Source organism: Emys orbicularis, chromosome 23 (assembly GCF_028017835.1).
Source record: "Emys orbicularis isolate rEmyOrb1 chromosome 23, rEmyOrb1.hap1, whole genome shotgun sequence".
Taxonomy (NCBI): domain Eukaryota; kingdom Metazoa; phylum Chordata; order Testudines; family Emydidae; genus Emys; species Emys orbicularis.
This window is the reverse complement of record NC_088705.1, coordinates 9,658,891-9,680,244: the sequence shown is the minus strand read 5'-3', so window position 1 is coordinate 9,680,244 and position 21,354 is coordinate 9,658,891. Positions and strand designations below refer to the sequence as shown.

Genomic DNA, 21,354 nt, shown 5'->3' with positions numbered 1-21,354 from the left:
CCTTCTTACACCTCCATGTACTGTATCCCACTGAACAACTCCTCTCATTCTGGGGAGCTTTCACCCTTCAAGTGCAGGCTGTTCGTTACGTTCCCACCATAGCCATGCTACATACATTTAGCTTTTTTCATCTTTGCTCCTACATCGTTACTGCTGGCCCCCTAACCAGTTTCAATGCTCTTCTCAGAGCTCTAGCCAGTAATGCAGATTCTTGGTTTTAGGAAGCCTACGGCTATTTTGATTTTCTTCAGTATTAGCCAAGGTCATCGGCAAGATATTTCAGGATATCTGGGCAGATGCACTCTGTCATCTTGATTGTCTTTACAAAGGGTAGCGAGAGGTATGGCGTTTCTGCAAAAGGTTATCCTGTGCTTGTGCTTGTATTGAGAAAGAGGCACCACATGAGACTTTATCATCAAGCCACGATGCAGAATGTCATTCCTAGAAGGATACAATGAAGGTGGTGGAGACGTTCAAAGTTTTCATTGCGTGTAGAGTTAAGCAGAGGGTGACAGTGACATTTGAGCAATGGATCACCCCGTGTTCCACGTTCAACGAAATCTCGCACTTTACAGGGAAAGGAACCCAATGGCCGATGTGGGGTAAAACTTCCCAGGCTGCTGCTCTGAGTGTTGTAGAGGGGAGGATGAACGGTTTTTTGTTAACTCATGTTTCCTATTCTCTGTGCTTCAGCCTGGGTGCAGTTTTTAAAATCCCAGGGACTTCAGCTAGTTGGCATCAAAATGAACCAACGAGTCCTGTTGGGCAGGAAGTGCTATACAGTACTGAACTGGGGACGGGGAATCAATACTCTTGGGTTCTACTCTTGTCTCTTCCACTAAGTGACCGGGGGCAAGTTATTTAACCTACCTGCCTCAGCGCCCCGCTTTATGTCACATACCTCACAGGCAGTGTTGTAGCACTAAGGTCGGGTCTACACTGAAAACTTGCATCGGCACAGCTGTGTCTCTCAGGGGTGTGAAAAATCCCTTCCCCTCCACCCCCAAGACATGGGCTATGCCAATCTCCCCCAGTGTAGACAGTGCTAGTGCAATGGAAGAATTCTTCTCTCGACCTAGCTACTGTCCCTTGGGGAGGTGGATTAGCTACAGCCACGGGAGAGCCCCTCCTGTCGTTGTGGTGAGTTTCTACACTGAAGCACTGCAGCTGGGCCACTGAAGCAGTTTAAGTGTAGATGTTGCCTAAGTGAATGACATGCATGTTGTGGAGTCTAGGCAGGCAGAAAACTACATGGACTACGGCTATTTATACACATTTGGATACAAAACTGTCATTTGCCACAGTCTATTTCTCAGCTCCCAGGCCTGGAGCTTGTACAGATCCAAAAAAGTAGCATCATTCATCTAGCCTGGCACACTGCAAAAATGTGCAGAGCAAGCGGAGTTCTAAATGCAAGCCCACCAATAAAATTCAAAGGCAAATGTGAGTGGGAACATCCTATTCCCATGGGGCAGCTCTGCCAGGAAGTGAAGGAAGAAAATGTGGACTGCTTAAAAATTAATAAAACACAGCTGGATTTAATGTGAGTCACCCTTGATGACTGCCAAGATGCCTCCTGAAGTTTGAGTTGCCAAAACGAATATCCTCCAAGAGTCAGGAGGGGAGATGCTACAGAAAGATGCTAAAAGAATAACTGGGTTAAATAAAAATGAATAAGTTCATGGAGAACGGGTCCATCAACGGCATTAGCCAAGATGGTCAGGGGCACAACCCCATGTTCAGGGAAACCCTAAATCTCTAATTACTAGAAGTTGGATGTGGAAGAAAAGGATGGATCACTCCATAATCGCCCTGTTCTGTACAGTTCTCCTGAAGCTCTGGCCACACTGCTGGAGACAGGATCCTGGGCAAAATGGACCATGGTCTGACCCAGTACAGCAGCTCTTATGTTTTTAGAGGCAAAATGCCCCTTAGGAACAGTTGTTACTCCTTTACAAGTATTCAGCACATAAATAAGACCCACTGCTAATGATGGGAAAGTAATGAGGTGTGTCTTGCCTGCCCAGATTTATGACGCCCCGGGGGATACCAGTCGGGGTGTTAAAGGCTGGTAGAAGTTTCTCTCCAAGTTCTAGAGCTTTGTTCTTGAATACCTGTTAGACAAATAAAAAAGGAAAAGAGTTAAAATGTACAATGTATTGCTTGATAGTATCAGTCATGTTGGTTTTCTTACACTTCACTTTTCCATACACACCCAGACAGACACAGTTATAAAGCGCGTAAGAATAATGGGACATTACAGGGCTTTCATTTCCAATTAGTGGGGTAGCCCTACACCTACATATTGGGATGGGCCTGAACCAAACCCCATGAGGAAGTTTTGATCTGGACCAGAATTTATGGATGGCCCCTGGAGATCCACAACAGACCAGTCTAAAATCCTGGATCCCAACAGGCCTCAAACTTTGAATCTGGATGTGAGCTTTGCGGCGTTGGCTCATGTTACAGTAGAGGAGATCTCCCTTTCTAACCAAGTTCAAGGATCAGTTCCGTTAACTTCTGACGCAGAGTCCTGGGTTAATGAGTTTTAAAGTTCCCAGTTGGAATAGAACTGGCATTAGGACATTTGGCAGTTTCAGGGCACTGGGGTTTGCGTGAACCCTTTTCCCTTGGTTCTGGTTCTGATGGACACACTCCTTGTGAGTTTTACTTTGAACCCAGAAATTCAAAGTTAAACAGCCAAAACTGCCAAGTTTTGCCCTTTTACGGGACAAACCCACCATGTTTTCCATGGCTTCCTCATCAAACCAGAGATCATCCCAGGCTCATTAAGTGAGCTCGGCTTGGGCTTGGGGTTTCATTGTCCTAGTTCTGCACAGTTCTAACCACTCTCAAAGCTGTATGCTTCCCATTGCCTAGAGATCTTCGTGTCTGTATATGTACAGCCACCCATTGCTGAATCTCTGAAACCTTCTAAGTACTTTCCCTTGGAACTTGAAGTCAAGTTCTGCATTAGCTAGGGGAATAGTAGATAAACTGGATTATGCATCTGTATCTTTCTGTGCTAAAACGTGAGATCTGCCCACGTGGCACAGATCTCCATTCCCTAAACTCCTGGAACTGCTCCTTTAACCTACTGAGCAAAGACCAGTTTCTTGGGACAAAGGTCTCCACTTCTAATGCTGCTGGCTGCTCTAACACCAATGATGGGCAGCTGGCTGGTAGCTTTGCTCAGAGTATTGTTACAAGAATATGCCTTCCTGGGCTGATTTGAGTTGATCCTGCAAAGCATGCCTTTGGGGAGAAAGGGTCCCCTTTTAAGAACTTGTTATGGGGCAGTGGGGGAAACAGAAATGAAGACATCAAAATTAAAGGAGATTTCTAAGGATGAAGCATGCCATGGTTTACAAAGCAGGTTGTTGATAGCTCACATGACTTCTAATTTCAAGTACACATATTTTATACACACATACATACACACACAGACACTCCTTTACGCACCACTAAATTTCCAGAGAGGATCCGTGGCCTGTCATGGCTAAGTTATCACCCTTTCAATTCCTAATTTCTGAGTTATATTATTCTAATCAAATAATAGTTTATGGGGGCTTGCCGCACAAAGCCACCAGGCACATTTATTTTGGGACAAACTGATACAAGCAATAATCTGCGCTCAAGAGATTAGTCTTGAGCAAGAGAAGCCTGTAAGTGACAAGAGATCAAGCACAAGCCTTTTACCTCTAACCTCCCCATTTCAGTCCAAGCTGTCATAACAGTTTTAAGAAAGCAGGAAATGATTGCTCTGAGAAATACAGCACTGAGGAAACCCGAGCTTGTCATGGGCTCTGAGGCCTTTGTCACAGCAGAGGAAGGTAGAGGGATCTGGTTCAGAAGGGAAAGCCATGAGAAAGTGACTAGATTATCGAGGGGGGAGGCACTGAACCGATACAGGACAGACACTGACCTGTTTGCTAAGATCACTCTCTAGCCTGCTGCCCAGGCTTTATGGTTTTGGGGGCTCACTTCCTTCTCTGTCAAGTTGAAGTCAATGGAAGCTGTGAGCATGAAGGGCTGCAGCATGGGGCACTAGATCTTTGAGAGCTTTCCCAGCTGGGAAATCCCAGGAGGAACAAATTCCTGTATCTCATCCAAAATGCAGCCTTAATTATGGAGCTTCTCCCAGGCCTCCACAAATCGATGGCATCACAATGCAAAGACTAGTCATTTCCTTCTATCATGGGCAGCTCCCTCCAGCAGAAGCCGGCCTGTAGCAATATGGGAGTTTCTTGAAAAGGTTATTTACTCGTTGCTTAAGGCCCAATCCTGCAGCCGTCTGCCAGCAGAACTCCCGTTGAGATCAGTGGGATCAGGCCTTCTGTTTGCCGAAGATATTCAGGGTAGAGGAGTAATCTCTTGATCGCCTCACATCTGGTTTTAAAATTCCAGCACAGCTATATTATGAGACAGATTATGTGTTCAGCTATGGCCTGCATTTGGGAGGGGCAGGGGGGAGAAGGAGGGAGCAGTGTTTTCAGGGGGAACCTTCTGATTTAGCCAGAATTCGTTGCGGGCCTAGTGCTCATTGGAACGTTGCTCCACCCCCCTCTGCTGGCTGAGTGGGGAAACCAGGGGTTGGGGCAGTTCTACCAGCTGTACTTGCTTGGATCAGTCCTTGTGTAACCCTGTGGTGAGCGTGTGTTACAAATCGCCCTCTGTGCTGATCCACATAGGATATGAGTTGTTACCACCCCCCCTACAAAGCCACAGCTCTTCAGCTCAAGCTGTTGCAACTCAGGCAGATCTCTGGCTCGATCCCCAGTGTGCTGGCCATGGGGGTGGTTGTCACATCAGTCACTTCCTCTTCTCAAAGGAAGCGGGTGGCTCAAATCCCGGATGAATCCCCACGTATGGGTTCACAGATGGGGATTGAATCGGGAACCTCCGGAGCTAAAAGCGTGAGTTGTGACAGTCTGAGTTAAAGAGCCATGGCCTGGTAGCTGGGGGTTGTAACAGACTCGTATCCACTGCAGACTGGCACAGAGGGGGGCTTGTAACACACACTCACCAGTGCGTGATATTTGCACACTAAAGAAAGGCTCCTTGCACATGGATGACATTAGCCACAACCTGGCCCCCTGCTTTATCAGTGCAAATTTTTGCTACACAAAAAAATATAACAACAATTTGGGGTTTTCACAAATAGCTGCCACTAATAAGCTAACATTTAGCCTGCAGGGCTACTTGGAGTGACCCCAAAGCTTGCGCTATTGCCTATATTTAGGCTACAAAGTAACAAGAACTGAGGGAAAGGCAAAGATCACTGCAAATGCATTTCAGTGGGGACCAATGTACCAAGCTGAAAAACGATCTTGCTAAAATTGTCCGTTGGAGAAAAGATCTTTATAGATGAGCCAGGCATGGCAAGCATAAGGTAATTGTGTGAGACTTAATTAAAAGACTGTTAGTGGGAGTTCAATATTCATAAAAAACAGGTTTAGCCTCTTCTTACAGGGGGATTATTTGATGTTCAGTGGAGCGCTGCTGGGAGCCACCCTATCCAGAAATACACCTGCACATTCATTATTTGAGACCGCGAGGGATACACAGGATGTGTAGAAACAAACCTCTTCACCGGTTAGATAGTACGTCGTCAACAGCCCTCCGACATAACGAATGTTCACTTCGAACAAGGAAGCTTCTCCATTCTGAAAAGATCATCATCAGATAGTCACTGGAAGGTACAAGTGAAGCCTTATAGCACCCATGCAGATATAGGGACAATGAGAGTGCCTTGGAATAATTCTCGGTACATTCACAAAACTCTGCAATCCTTATTCACAGTTTAATAACACTTTGCCTTTTATAGCATCTTTCATCTAGGATCTCAAAGAGCTTTATACATGAAGCTTCACAACCCTCTAGGAGGTAGGTTAAGTGAGCTACAGGGATCACTTTGCCACCACTGAAATGGTTTCTGGGTAGAACGCAGCACCTGTTCAATAGCAGTGAAACACTACACAACAGGTTACGAAAGAAAGTGTGAGAAATTATACTTTCTCCAGTTGAAAATGCAAAGGCAATGTAGGTAGGCAGAAAATAGATACCTAAGTTGAAAGCTCAACAGGACGCTGGAGTTAACATCTCTATTCTTAAAAGAAGGGCAGAGGGATTTTGAGAGACCACAAGAAGTCAGGACTGTTTTTAATAGCCAAAAGATGGCACCCTCCTGTACTGAGCTTTCTTGCTCCATACGGGAGCATTCCTTCAGCACTGATTCAGTGGGGAGAGTGCCACCTTGTGCATCACCACAACAACTTCTTGGAGTGTCCAGATGTTCTCTGGAGGTCTCCCATTCAAGGACTTACCATGCTCAACCCTACTTAGTTTGTAAGAGCTGACAGGACCACAGCCCAGGGTGGCACAGCTGCTGCCACACTGAGTGGGAGACAAACAAACCAGTGCCCACGTGCCCTACTGGGAGATGGTGAACAGGCAGTGATGTGGTTCACTGAACCTCTCAGGAAGCCACTCACCTGGAACTAGTTAAGATCTATTTTATTCCAACTCCCGATCAGCAAATGTCAAAGCAATTGCCTTCAAACTGTGCTTTTTAAACTGTGCTCCTGGACTGTGAACCTGCCAGGCAAATTATTCCTTCCCCTCAAATAAACACATAAAACTACCAACAGGAGGCTCTCGCAAGAGTGCAGCAATTTCAGCGAATGGGATAGAGAGGCAGGAATTCTTTACCCACTGCATTCACCTGTCCCTTCCAACAATCCCACTGGATTACACATGAAAACAGATGTCTTCTCCCAGGGAAGGCTGGAAGGATTTGAGACACAATTTGCCATCTAGAGAGGGAGGCAAAAGCCAGAGGAAGCAGCTCAAGATCACGTAGGAAGTGACACTATTATAAAGGGGGAGAGAGAGGGAGAACCTGGAAAAGGCTGGACTGGAAGGAGGAGAGAAAGCAAAAGATCCAGGTTGGGAAATAAAATCAGTGGACCTAACATAGCAGCAATTAGCAACTAATGATTTGTATGCTGGGCACTAGTTCTTAAGCTATAAATTAATCAGGATCATGGAGCACTGCTGTACACACAGACAGATGCTGGTTAACACAGTCATCCGTGCTGCATTCCCTTTAGAGTCGGGTGATTAGTTTTGTCCCTCAGCCTCACTGGGTACGTCTACACTTACCTCCGGGTCCGACGGCAGGCAATCGATGTTCTGGGATCGATTTATCGCGTCTTGTCTAGACGCGATAAATCGATCCCGGATCGATCCCGGAAGTGCTCGCCGTCGACGCCGGTACTCCAGCTCGGCGAGAGGAGTATGCGGCATCGACGGGGGAGCCTGCCTGCAGCGTCTGGACCCGCGGTAAGTTCGGACTAAGGTACTTCGAATTCAGCTACGTTATTAACGTAGCTGAATTTGCATACCTTAGTCCGAAGTGGGGGGGGTAGTGTGGACCAGGCCACTGTCTCACACTTCTCTAAGCTAACTTGCACTTCTCACATAGTCAATGGCCTGTCTAGGTATCTACACCACACTTGCCATTAGTCAGTAAATCCAAACAGCTGCTCTGCCACAGACCTGAACTGTCTCTTTTTCCCCATTGCCTGAGTCAGGCCCCACCCCTCCCCTCAATCTAGTTGCTGAGAGTTCCACCATCCCTAAAGACAGCAGCTCTCCTGGGGGGACCTTGGTTGCAGAGGGAGGGGCCGCCTGTCAGAGAGTTTGGGTCCAGCCCGATTTAAAAGGCAAGACCAGTCCCTCCAGCGTTAATGTGTTTAATGGGCAGCCAGTGGAACGAACAGCCCTGGAGTGACATGTTGCTGACAGCTGATAATAGACCTTCCTCTGTTGAGACTGTTTGCTCTGTAGCTCTGAAACTGTTTTTACTCCCCATGCTGGCAAATTATCTCAGCAGCAAATGTGGCTGCTTTTGAAATGACACCCTCTCCTTCCTAATCATTTCTCTCTTCAGCCTCGCACTGGATTCCCATCTCCAGTCAAGGCCACCGTCCCACCCCTGCCTGACTAGGTCAGCTTCTTGTCTCAAAGCCAATTTTTAATTAATTTCAACCCTTCTCTCTCTGCACTGCACGTCTGACACCAGTGATCAATCTATAACATTCATTTTAGTCTTTGCCGATCAATATATTGTGTGGGCCAGGAGTAAAAGCTTTTGTCAAATCCAGATAAATTATCTCCCCATTGATTTTGTCCCTTGTTTATCGATTCAGTAACATACTTAAAAGCATTCAACCTAATTTATCAGATGTGATCTTCCTATTATGAATCCGCGACGGCCATCCATTCCCAAATGATACTTTTCTAAAAAGGCAACTGCATTCATTTTTCACATTGGAAGAACCATTTTTCCCCATGTACTAACTAGGACAGACAGAAGGAAATTAAAATTTTAATGGCATTTTGAGTTTAATGGCCTCCACAGACCACCACGTCAGGCTGTGGTCCCATCTCGCAAGCGAAGAACGACTCTGTATGTAGATGGGAGCCCTTCAAGGAACATACAGGAAGGAGTGCTGGCCATTCTGTAGCCGGAGCTCTTCATTTTTCATACTTATCCAGTGTCCCAGCACTGTGGTTGGAGTCAGGCCCGTCGAGAGAAATTTGGGGCCCCACCCCTTTCCCTTTATTTACACAGATGTTACAGACATTTGGGGGTCCCCCGGAACTTAGGGCCCTGGCACAATTGTCCCTCCCCCCCCCCCTTCTCGTTGGCTTTGGGGTCCTGTTCTGCCTTTGCATAACACACAGATGTACTGATCAATAATGTGTAAGGAGGGGTGTCAAAAATTCCCTCCATACGAGCAGGGTGATCAGTCTATAATATACAGAAAGAAAAACTGATATCATGGGGAAGTTCAATCTGGGGGACATATGCTGGAGGGCTCCTGTTTACACTGATCAAACTTCCTTGGAGTTTCTAAAAATGGTAATTTTCTAACAGAAAGAGCATGACACCCTGTTCAGGCTAATTCTACTGAAGCCCTCAGGAATTAAGGATGAATGCAGGACTCACTGGGTGGAATTCTGTGCTCTGTGCTATGCAGAGGGTTAGTTAGATCACAACGTTCCCTTCTGGCCTTGCAATCTATGAATCTGACTCATTGGCCCTTGCAAACTATATTTTTTCCCCTTCACAGACTGTCCTAGCAGAATACCCCTGGATCCAAATGCTGTTACTATGACACACCAAGGGATGTACCAGGCATTTTTGCAGCACAGACTGACGTTTTCAATTACTGACTCACCACATTCAAGTCAAAGCTCTTCTCCACCCAGCTTTTCGCTTCTTGGAATTCCTCCCCAAGCTCCATGATGTACAGAGTATCTAAGGCATCCACTATGGTAGCCCCTCGAAGGCCCCCTGTATTGGCAAACAAAGAACAACTTGTTTAAATCTTATACACCTTTCGTTTTTGGATATCAACTGATCAGGTTCATTTTCATTTCACCCTTTAACACAAAAGGCGACTGTGCACACTGGGGAAGGTGTCAACTTTTTAAGACGCTCCCTCCGTTTCCATCTTTAACAATGGGGTAAAACAATAGCATGTTAGGATAGGATGAGAGCAATTGCTGAGATTAGGTAAAGAACTGCAACAGTACATGGCTGTATACTAGACACAGCCCAGACCAGAACTTCAGGTGGGGAACTCTGCTGAACTTTGGGAATGTTCCGCTTGGCATCTGGACCTGAATTAAATGGACAGAGGCTGTGAAAGGAGCTTGGCCCAAAGATTTTCAAACAGGACTAGTGAGTTTGGGATCTTTAAAAGGGGCCTGATTTTCAGAGGGCGGATGCTCAGCACTTTCTGAAAAATGGGCCCCAAGTTGGGCACCCAAAATCACTAGTCACGTCTGCAAATCTTGGCCTTATTTTCCAGTTCTGGAACGTGCCTGAAATCAGAACAGCTTGTGATATTTCAGCCCATCAGATGCAAAGCCTTGCCCTGACTTGGCTACATACCCAAACTGCAGTCTCTGTCTAATCTGGTTCCGAAACAGGGTTGCCCAGCTCCCCAGTGAGTTCATCATCAAACATGCACAGTCTACTAGGGACCATTGTGCTAGCCAGAGTGACCACGGTTGATGACGTTGCAACAGATGTCATGTGGTGATGTTCCTAGATCTGGATCAATCCTGCAAATCCACCAGGTAGGGCCAGGGCATGCACCCCTTCTTGTGAGTTTGAGAGCACAGTGTGCAGGGGTGTTTTTGTCCATCCTGGCAACACGGCTGAAGAGCATGCAACGCAATAAAATGAATGACTGAAGGGAGGCCAGGTGGCATCATAGTGTCCCTGTACAATGGCAGAGGATCTTGCACTGTGTGTGGCAACTACAGGCCAATCTCATTGTTTTCGGTCCCTGAAAGGTCTTTGTTCATGTTCTGCTTGGTAGGATTCAGCTGCTCCTTCACAGACATTGTCGTCCGCAGCAGTCAGGTTTCACGGCAGGACGGTCAACAATGGACGCTGGACTTACCCTTTGGATTTTGGCTGACATAGCACGTGCTTAGCACCCACCGGCAGCCAAGCTCCCCTCCCTTTTCCCCCCAGTGCCTCCTTCCCATCGCAGATCAGCTGTTCCGCGGCATGCAGGAGGCACTGGGAGGGAGGGAGGAGGAGAGGGGATGGGGCACACTCGGGGGATGGGGCAGAACTGGGCTGGAAGAGGTGGGTCTGGGGCGGAGCAGGAAGAGGTGGGCTTGGGGGAAGAGGTGAAGTGGTGGCAGGGCCTGGGCTGGAGTGGGGGCGGGAAGAGGTGGGGCGGGGGCTTAGTGGGGGTTGTTGGAAGCCGGCCCCTGTGTTGGCTGAAGTGCACAGAGGATTTAACCAGTCTGCTTCATGAGGCACATGTAATCAACCTCAAAGTGGCTTTTGGCTCAGTCGACCGGTCAGCACTTTGGCTCGCACTAAAAGGAGTTGGTGTTCCAAATGTTCTGCTAAATCTAGTATATGATCTTCACACTGATACTGGTGCGCAAGTGTGCCTTGGTTCGTGACTTTTGCCACATTTCTACATAACCTCTGGTGTGGAGCAGGGATGCATTCTCCCCCCGGCACTATTCTGTCGAGCTACTGACGGGATGTTAGGACTTGCCGTTCCTCTCATCGAAATCAAGGTTGGTCAAGAAGTGTTTACCAACCAAGACTATGCCAATGACACTGCCTTGCTTGTGGAGAAGTCATAAAATTTCAGCCCCGCTCACCGCGGTCTCCAAGACGCCACCCCCACTGTGAGATTGAACATCTCATGACAGAAGACCAAGGTCCAGAACTTTGGAGCTGGGCCACCAGAACCCCTGGTGCAGGTGGGGTTGAGTACCATGGAGAACTGCTTGGTGACGGCCAAGAACAATACTTTAATTTGTGAAAGATGACACTCAAGATAACGTAATATTAATATATTGTTTGCTCTGTGGAACACTGAGCCTACATTTGTGGCATGCGATGACTCGTGGTTTCCCACTACAAATATATGGTATATGGCATTAGGTGGCAGCAGCATGATTAAAAATGAAGCCCTTGGATGCTTAACAGAGACCTGGTGAGCTCAAGGGACAGCTCCACTCACTTAACTAACAGAATGGTCATCCATGAGTGTGCCCATTTTTCTCCAGCAGAGGGCAATTAAGCGTACGTAGACTAAGCGCAGTCCCTCACAAGTACTTGGATCTGCCATGTCAACCATGTAAAAATCCATGTCAGACTTTCCGTATAAAGTAATCGGGACTACACAGGAAGACTTTCAACAAAAGACAGTGACATTGTATCCTGTGCTGAGATGTGGAATGGTAATACATGGAATTGTAGCCTATGTAAGCGGATATCTGTGTGATTTAAATAGTTTAGTACTGTGAACAGCAGCAGAGACATGTTCTCAAAGGATCTCAGTGACACAGTTTCATTTCTGGTGGCTAAGAGTCCCTAAAAGTCCTTCTAGTCATCGGAACGCAATGCAGCAGGGGAGGTAAAAGAGAACACAGGTCACTGCCCTATGTGCCTGGACTTTGAGATTGGAGGCCATCATTTTCCTTCGTAACCCAATATACATAGCTCTTCACTTGGAAGCTACCCATCACCCAGCCCCCAAAAAGGCAAATTAAAGCTTCTCCATCATTTCCTGCATTTTCCTGAACACCCACTGGAGTAGGACTTCTGTGTGAAGTTATTGCTTTGCCCTTACATTAAGATTAGAGACACTCAAGCATTGCTCCATTGCTCACAGCTCTGTCCTCAATCCTGACACCTACTCTCCTAAGAGAATCGGACAGCAGGGGTGGGTGGGCCAGATTCAGCGTTAATTTCTGCAGAAGGTGATGCTGCTGGTGACAACTCTCTTGAATACTGCGTGCAGATGTGGTCACCCCATCTCAAGAAAGATATATTGGAATTGGAAAAGGTTCAGAAAGGGGCAACAAAAATGATGAGGGGTATGGAGCGGCTTCCGTATGGGGAGAGATTAATAAGATTGGGACTTTTCAGATTGGAAAAGAGACAATTAAGGGGGGATATGATAGAGGTCTATAAAATCATGACTGGGGTGGAGAAAGTAGATAAGGAAGTGTTATTTACTGCTTCTCATAACACAAGAACTAGGGGTCACCAAATGAAATTAATAGGCAGTAGGTTTAAAACAAACAAAAGGAAGTATTTCTTCACACAACGCACAGTCAACCTGTGGAACTCTTTGTCAGAGGATGTTGTGAAGGACAAGACTATTCCAGGGTTCAAAAAAAGAACTAGATAAATTCATGGAGGACAGGTCCATCAATGGCTATTAGCCAGGATGGGCAGGGATGGTGTCCCTAGCATCTGTTTGACAGAAGCTGGGAATGGGCGACAGGGGATGGATCACTTGATGATTACCTGTTCTGAAATGGTCTTCCGACAGTGGCCAATACCAGGTGCTCTGAAGCACCTGGTATTGGCCACTGTTGGAAGACAGGATACTGGGCTAGATGGACCTTTGGTCTGACCCAGTATGGCCGTTCTTATGTACCACCATTCCCCTTTCCCTCCCAACCACAAAGCCTCAAATACTCGACTTGTATCCAGGAGCTTTCATGAGGGATGCTGCTGCTTTGGCTCAACTACTTCCTCTCACATTTTAAATCAATTATATTAAACTAAAAATGGGTCTCAGCCACAAACGCCAGGTCCAGGTCAGAACTTTTCTATAAAGCATTCATATTGGGACAGAACATTTTGAGTGCCCTCTAGTGGTGGTTCTAATTATAGTACTACTTAGTACAAGAAACGTCTGTTGGATTACACCCAGAAACCTTCACAGGACGTGGGGTATGTCTGTAAGTTGGAGAGCAGGGGAAAAAGTGAAATACGGGGAATAGTTAGCAACAAACCTTGAGATCTCAGTCTTCCTTTATTTAAAAAATAATCCCCTGGGCAGACAATATACCGTATTTCCCAAAAGGCAGGTGATTGGATCTAGATGTTTAGTTTGGACCGATTCTATTTTAAACATTCTTGTTTCCCTTTAAGAAAGGCACCCTGACTTACTTTGGTGATGTTACGAGATTGTAGTTTTGACACTTTTCAACCAGTCAGCACATGACTGACTTTATGAAACCCAAGCCAAGACTTGATTGCGCATCTACAGATTGCCGGCTTCCGAGTGCCGTCTGCAACAAAAACTGGGGGGAGACGCACTGGAGCCAATCACTGGAAATGCATTCGCTCTGACAGACTTGGAAAATGATCATCTAACTGGCACTATCTATAGAAGAGCTGTAGATGGAGTCAAACAGCCACCAGATCTACAAGATTGGTCTTAAAAAAAAAAAAAGCTAATGGTTATGTAGCTTGTTTACAAAATGCAGTGACCATGAAAAACAACATCGCCTCAGTCAGAGCTGTTTTTATCAACCCTAATGATTCTGCAATATTAATGATTATGCGATTTTTATGCGCTTTCCTATTAGCAGGGAGAAACGTACCAGCGCTGAGCGACATGGACACAGGCAAAACACTTTAAGAAGAAAAACAGTGAAGCATTGCCTGAGGCGCAGCCCATTACTGTGATCTTCTGAGAGTAACACACTAATAGGCTCGATTCAATATGATGATATAATCCACCAAACCTTTCATAATCTGCAAAGAGACAATAATAAAAAGTTGGATTTGCTGAAACTAAATAGGGACAAAGAGACAAAGTCACCGTTTTCTGGGATGATTAATTGAAATGAAAAATAAAATAGTGTTTGCATTTACAGAGCCTTTTATGTTTGCCTTCAACTACATGAAACCCTCTGAGGGTTTAGAAATATGCTCTGCTCTTCGTTCCAGTATGATTCGGAGTTGTTTGGCTTTCTGCCCCTGTATTTTATAAAAGAGGGCGTGCTTCACTGATCATTTGTCCCTTGCCTCGTATTAAACTATTGATTTAAATATTTCTTGAACACAGGGATATTGGAGGAACTGCAGGCTGTGTGTTTTGTACAAGGGTCTTTTAGATGTTTCCTGTCTTCTGTGCCACGTCCAAAGTGATCTGCAGCATCTGTATGTGACTTTTTCCCTAAACCCAACAAACTCTACTGTAATAATAAATGAGAGGCACCATGTAAATGGAAATCCTCTCAGAGCAAAAACAAAATTTGTAACAATTCTATGGCTGTCCAGGACTTCACAGTTGCATCTCGGCTGTACACCAGGGTCTCGTGGCCAGCTCATGGGCAGCCCAGACCCAGTAGTCGGAGCCGGAGCCAGAGTCTGCAGTCACAAGACAGGGGTCAAGAATATGCTGGGTTGGGATCCTGGGAGGTCAGAAGCAGGAGACAAATGGGGTTTGGGAATCCCAACTCAGATGCCAGGAGTCAAGTCGGGTTGGAATGCCAGGAAATCAAGCCAGGGAAGCAGGAGCGGGTAGTGATAGCAGGAGGCACAACGCACACAATCCAGTGCTGGGTGCAGCGCAGTAGTTTGGGGCAGCTTTCTGTTCCTGCTGCTGGCATAGGGCCAGTGGGACAATCAGCTGCTCTGGGACTCCACCATTCGGACCTCAGTAGCAGAGTCTGACACTGGGGTTGGGCTTTGTGAGTCTCAGGTAAGCTATTGCCAGCAGGCTGTCAGGTGGAGGTTTGGAGCATGGCGGGGGGGCCCAGGTTTGAGATCCGTGGGCCATGACACAGGGCCATTCAGAACTTCTGAGAGAGACCAACATCTTCTAGTTCCAAACACACAGGCCACCATCACCTTGCCCTACAAGAGGGAAATTTCAGAATGGGGGGCAGACGTTCTTGGGGGCACAGAATGTATTCTGGGAGGGCGTGAGAAGCTGGGGGAGAGGGGGACTTACTGTGCACATTTTACCCACAGCAATGAGTAACTAGCAAAGCTGATTCCTCCAGACACATCAGGTCCTCAAATGGCGCTGTGTAGAGGCTCCGTCTTTCTAAGTTGCTGGGGGGAGGAGGGGGCGTGGGCTTGACCCTCTCTCCGCCCCTGGCCCCGCCCTCACTCCACCCCTTCCCTGAAGCCCCCTTCCTACCTCTTCCCGTCCCCGCCCCACTCCATTCCGAGCGTGCCCTGCCTTCGCTCCTCCCCCTCCCTCTCAGTGCCTCCTGCATGCTGCTGAACAGCTGATTCACGATGGGCGGGAGGTGCTGGGGAGAGAGGGAGGAGCTGATGGGGGGGGCTGCCGATATAGTGGGTGCTCAGCACCTTTTTTTTTCCATGGGTGCTCCAGCCCCGGAGCACCCAGAGTCGGCACCTATGGCGCTGTGCATTTGACTCTACATGCTGCTGTGAATTTTGACGGATTCCTGTTAAGCTTGCCTAGCATTATACAAAGTCGTTGCCATCTGTACGCTAATCCGTTTGCTATGATGTGGCGTGCACATTTAAGCATCGATCACAATCGTAGTTTTGCTTTTGCTCTTATTACACTGGATCATCGGCTCATTCGTGCAACAGAAAAAAAAAACCCCAACTCAAACGAAAAACAAGCTGAAACTGATTCAAATGAAGCATCCGTATCTGTAATGTGTTTGGGGAGGGGGCGTAAATTACTACAGACACAAAGAAGGGGGGGTACGATCTAATAGATTTGAGAACCACTGCCCTATAGGAGAACATTCATTAGCAGTCAGTTGTATAGAACTTATGACACACAGGCCTTGGCTACACTTGCGAGTTGCAGCGCTGTAAAGCCGCCCCCAGCGCTGTAACTCACTCCCCGTCCACACTGGCAAGGCATTTGCAGCGCTGTATCTCCGTGGTTGCAGCGCTGCATGTACTCCACCTCTCCGAGAGGAATAGCGAGTGCAGCGCTGCCGCTGCAGCGCTGCGGCGCCAGTGTGGCCGCCCAATGCGCTGTGAATGGCCTCCAGAATTATTCGGCAGTATCCCACAATGCCTGTTCTAGCCACTCTGGTCATCAGTTCAAACTCTACTGCCCTGGCCTCAGGTAACCAACCATGTGACCGACCCTTTACATTCCCCGGGAATTTTAAAAATCCCCTTCCTGTTTGCTCAGCCCGGCGTGGCGTGGAGTGCTATCAGCGAATCTTTCCAGGTGACCATGCCTCCACGCGCCAAGCGAGCCCCAGCATGGAGCAATGGCGAGTTGCTGGACCTCATCAGTGTTTGGGGGGAGGAAGCTGTCCAGTCCCAGCTGCGCTCCAGCCGTAGGAATTACGATACCTTCGGGAAGGTATCAAAGGACATGATGGAAAGGGGCCATGACCGGGACCCCCTGCAGTGCAGGATTAAAGTGAAGGAGCTGCGGAGTGCCTACCGCAAAGCCCGCGATGCAAACGGCCGCTCGGGTGCTCCCCCCGCGACCTGCCGATTCTACAAAGAGCTGGATGCGATACTTGGGGTTAACCCCACCTCCACTCCGAGCACCACCATGGACACTTCAGAGCCGGTGGGGGGGGGGGGAGGAGGAAGAGGAGGAGGAGGAGGAAAACGGGAGTGATGGTGGTGGGCCTGATGGAGACACCCCGGAATCCCTGCAGCCATGCAGCCAGGAGCTCTTCTCGAGCCAGGAGGAAGGTAGCCAGTCGCAGCGGCCGGTACTTGGTGGAGGACAAACAGAAGAGCAGGATCCCGGTAAGCAGTTTTTTTTTTCGGGAAGGGATGTTTTCGGTGCGGGCTCTTTGGGAGAGGAGGGTTAGGCATGCATGCCTAGATGCGGAATAGTGCATTGATGTGGTTTATCACATCGCGGTAATCGGCCTCGGTAATCTCCTCGAATGTCTCATCCAGAACGTGTGCAATGCGTTTGCGCAGGTTTATCGGGAGAGCCGCCGTGGTCCTTGTCCCAGCCAGGCTAACGTGTCCGCGCCACTGTGCCGCGAGGGGAGGGGGGACCATTGCTGCACACAGGCAAGCTGCATATGGGTCAGGGCGGAAGCCGCATTGCAGTAGAATACCCTCCCTTGCTTCCCAGGTCACCCTCAGCAGCGAGATATCATCCAGGACGAACTCCTGTGGAAAATGTTGGGACAGTGTTCAGTGTAGGTGCCCCCTGAAGCTGTTGGCTCTCCCCAAGGCACAGAAACCCAGAGGACAGTGCAGCCCTGAAACAATCAGTCCCCCTTACTCACCATTGTGAGGCTCCCGTGGGATATGTGTGCTCTGTTTCGGACGGGAAAATTATGCTATTGTGTAGACCCTGTGTGTTTTCTACTCCTTAAGTGTGGGGGGGATCATTACTCTGTCTGGTATGAACAATGCTGCCTCTGTTAAATGTTGCATTTTGCCTATACAGCTGCATCAACCTTGAGACCTCAGCTGTCCCTCTTATCGCCTGCTCAGAGACTGCAAAGACTCAGGAAGAGACTGCGAAAAAGCAAAGGAGACATGCTGCAAGAAGTGATGCGGCAATCTATTAAAGAGAATGAGAAAGCACAGGACTGGAGGGACAGAGAAAGCAGGATCCGCCAGGAAAACGCAGCGCACCGGAGGCAAAGCACCGCGCACCGGCAGCAAAGCACTGATAGGCTCATAAGCATCCTGGAGCGCCAAGCAGATGCTATCCAGGAGCTGGTAGCCATGCAGAAAGAGGAGCAGTACCGCAAACGCCACCCCCCCCCTACAGCCCTTGTCCCAAAACTCTTTCCGTTGTGCCCCACTGTCACCTCCAATCCACTTTCCCCAACTTCCGTGTTCTTCACGCCACCCGCTGCCTCCAACACCAGTATCTTCACCACCCAGCCCTGAAAACCACGACCCTTACCCTCTGCACTCAACCCCCATCACCATGCAGTATAGCTATCCTGAAGTGCAGCACTCACTGCACAGCACACCAGACAGGACATATGCGAATCTGTGATTGTACCGTTCCCCACTCCACCCCCTTGTTTCTTTTCAATAAATAATTTTTTTTTCTTTTCAATAAATAATTTTTTTTTCTTTTCAATAAATGGATTCTTTGGCTTTGAAAACATTCTTTATTATTGCATAAAGTAAAAGACTCCTTAGCCCAGGAAATAAACAGGCACTGCAAGTCTGCTTGTCTGCTAAGCAGACACTGATTCCTAAAGATTGGAACTACTGCACTTCATTCCTGTGCAGGGCACCAGATATCACTGCTGGTTTTCAGCCTCAAATTGCTCCCTCAAGGCATCCCTAATCCTTGCAGCCCCGCGCTGGCCCCCTGTAATAGCCCTGCTCTCTGGCTGTGCAAATTCAGCCTCCAGGTGTTGAACCTCGGAGGTCCATGCCTGAGTGAAGCTTTCACCCTTCCCTTCACAAATATTATGGAGGGCACAGCACGCAGATATAACCGCGGGAATGCTGTTTTCAGCCAAGTCCAGCTTCCCATACAGAGATCGCCAGCGGCCCTTTAAACGGCCAAAGGCACACTCCACAGTCATTCGGCACCGGCTCAGCCTGTAGTTGAACCGTTCCTTGCTGCTGTCAAGTCTCCCTGTGTAGGGTTTCATGAGCCACGGCATTAACGGGTAAGCGGGATCTCCAAGGATCACAATGGGCATTTCAACTTCCCCTACCATGATCTTCCGCTCTGGGAAAAAAGTCCCGGCCTGCATCTTCCTGAACAGCCAAGTGTTCCGAAAGATGCATGCGTCATGCACCTTTCCGGGCCAGCCTGTGTTAATGTCAATGAAACGCCCACGGTGATCCACAAGCGCCTGGAGAACCATAGAGAAATACCCCTTCCGATTAACGTACTCGGATCCTAGGTGGGGTGGTGCCAGAATAGGAATGTGCGTCCCATCTATCGCCCCTCCACAGTTAGGGAACCCCATTTGTGCAAAGCCATCCACTATTTCCTGCACGTTACCCAGAGTCACGGTTCTTCTGAGTAGGATGTGATTAATGGCCTTGCAAACTTGCATCAACACGATTCCAACGGTCGACTTTCCCACTCCAAACTGGTTTGCGACCGACCGGTAGCTGTCTGGAGTTGCCAGCTTCCAGATTGCAATAGCCACCTGCTTCTCCACTGGCAGGGCAGCTCTCAATCCCGTGTCCTTGCGCCGCAGGGTGGGGGCGAGCTCCTCACACAGTCCCATGAAAGTGGCTTTTCTCATCCGAAAGTTCTGCAGCCACTGCTCGTCATCCCAGACTTCCATGACGATGTGATCCCACCACTCAGTGCTTGTTTCCCGAGCCCAAAAGCGGCGTTCCACGGTGCTGAGCATGTCCGTGAATGCCACAAGCAATTTCGAGTCGTACGCGTTACGCGGCTCGATAGCATCGTCGGACTCCTCACCCTCACTCTCACTGTCACTTTGGATCTTAAGGAATAGTTCGACAGCCAAACGTGACGTGCTGGCGAGACTCGTCAGCATACGCCTCGGACTCCATTTCCCGCAGACAGATCGCGCTGCACTCTGAAACCGTTGAAAGATGGCGCCAAAGGTGGACAGAAACAAAGGGATTTCTGGGATGCGAAGCGATGCATCACGGGGCATTGGGACAGGACCCAGAATGCCCCGCACCCACACCCCCTTCACACACCCACGGCGCCAGAATGGGAAAAGGTGCTCTGTGGGATAGCTGCCCATAATGCACCGCTCCCAACAGCGCTGCAATTGCCGCAAATGTGGCCACGACAGTGCGCTGGGCAGCTGTCAGTGTGGACAGAGTGCAGCGCTTTCCCTACTCAGCTGCACGAAGTCAGGTTTAACTCACAGCGCTGTACATCGGCAAGTGTAGCCAAGGCCACAGTCCAGTGGTTGTGATTCCGTCCAATATACAGAAGACAGTGTTACATAGATGCTAGCCAGTTTGTTATAATACACACAGACACACTTCCAAAGGTGATATCTTGGCTGACTCTGCGAGACATTTTCAAAAAATATTTCACCTTTCCAGAGCTATAGAATCAAAACCCTAAGCACAACTCCTGCTGAAATTGGACAGGCCAGATTCAACTCTGCTGTAAAACCTTTGCAACTCCCATTGATTTCTCTCCTGCACCTCCGGGGCAACTTATCAGACCCCAGCCAGGGCTCTGCTTTGCTCATTCGTGGAAGGTCATCTTTAATCAGTGAGAATACTTCTCAGCTCACTACCCACTCTAGAGAGATAAAGTATCTGATTACTCAAACACCGGCTGGCTCCAGGGTAATCACAGGAAGATTACATTCAGACAAAAGACAGCTCCGGAGATTGGGGTATCCTGCCCCAAAGCTGAAGGCTGAGAGCAATATGAAAGAAAGGGCCTATTCTTACCCTGGGGAGATGTTTTAATGTTACTGCCCTTGGGAGTCAGATGGTGACTAATCCTTTGGGATTCCCCAGCACAGAGGCGTAGCGAGCGCCCTCCGTACCCTCCAACCGGAGGGGGCCCCGCAAGGAAGGGGGCCCCTAAAAGTGGCAAAATAAATACCGCATTCCAGTTTCTGCATTGTAAGGGGCCCCGCCCGGACATATGTTTGGAGGGGGCCACCGTTCGGAGGGGGCCACGTTCTTTGTTGCTACGGCCCTGCCCCAGCACCACCACCACTCTGAGACCCTCCCAATCACCAGACAGAAGCCACCACTTCTTTGGGGAAGGGGGGGAGACACTGAGGCACTCCCTCTCCTGTTAGAGGGAGGAGGGGAAAAGACGTTAGTGGACTCTCTCTCTGCCCTCTGACCCAGAAATCCTCTTGAGAATGGCTAGATCCAGCTCCAAGCAGGACAGTGAAAGGGAAGATGTTTGGGGCCAGCTGGCTTCTCTCTCCAGCAAGAGGAATTTGGCTGTCTCCAGAGATAGGTGTGGACTATAGATTGAACTAGTCGGTAGCCAATGGGCTAAATGTCCAGCATTTTTGTTGTCCTGAGGCAGATTCCTTCTGCTACCTGCAGCAGTCTCTTTCCCCCACAGCCATCATCAGTGTCCAGTCACTGTGCACTACTATTGCTTGTGAAAGTAA

The 21,354-nt window shown here is 48.5% G+C and overlaps 1 protein-coding gene across 1 annotated transcript in view; it reads right to left on the bottom strand.

Annotated features, from left to right (window-relative positions):
- Positions 1 to 21,354, bottom strand: part of MAN1C1 (mannosidase alpha class 1C member 1) — an 89,782-nt gene that overhangs the window by 21,536 nt on the left and 46,892 nt on the right. The window contains exons 3-5 of the mRNA XM_065421682.1: positions 9,249 to 9,364; positions 5,586 to 5,666; positions 2,020 to 2,114 (exon numbers count right to left, since the gene is read on the bottom strand). Of these exons, the coding sequence (XP_065277754.1) occupies positions 2,020 to 2,114; positions 5,586 to 5,666; positions 9,249 to 9,364 (292 nt within the window). The remainder of the gene's footprint in view (positions 1 to 2,019; positions 2,115 to 5,585; positions 5,667 to 9,248; positions 9,365 to 21,354) is intronic.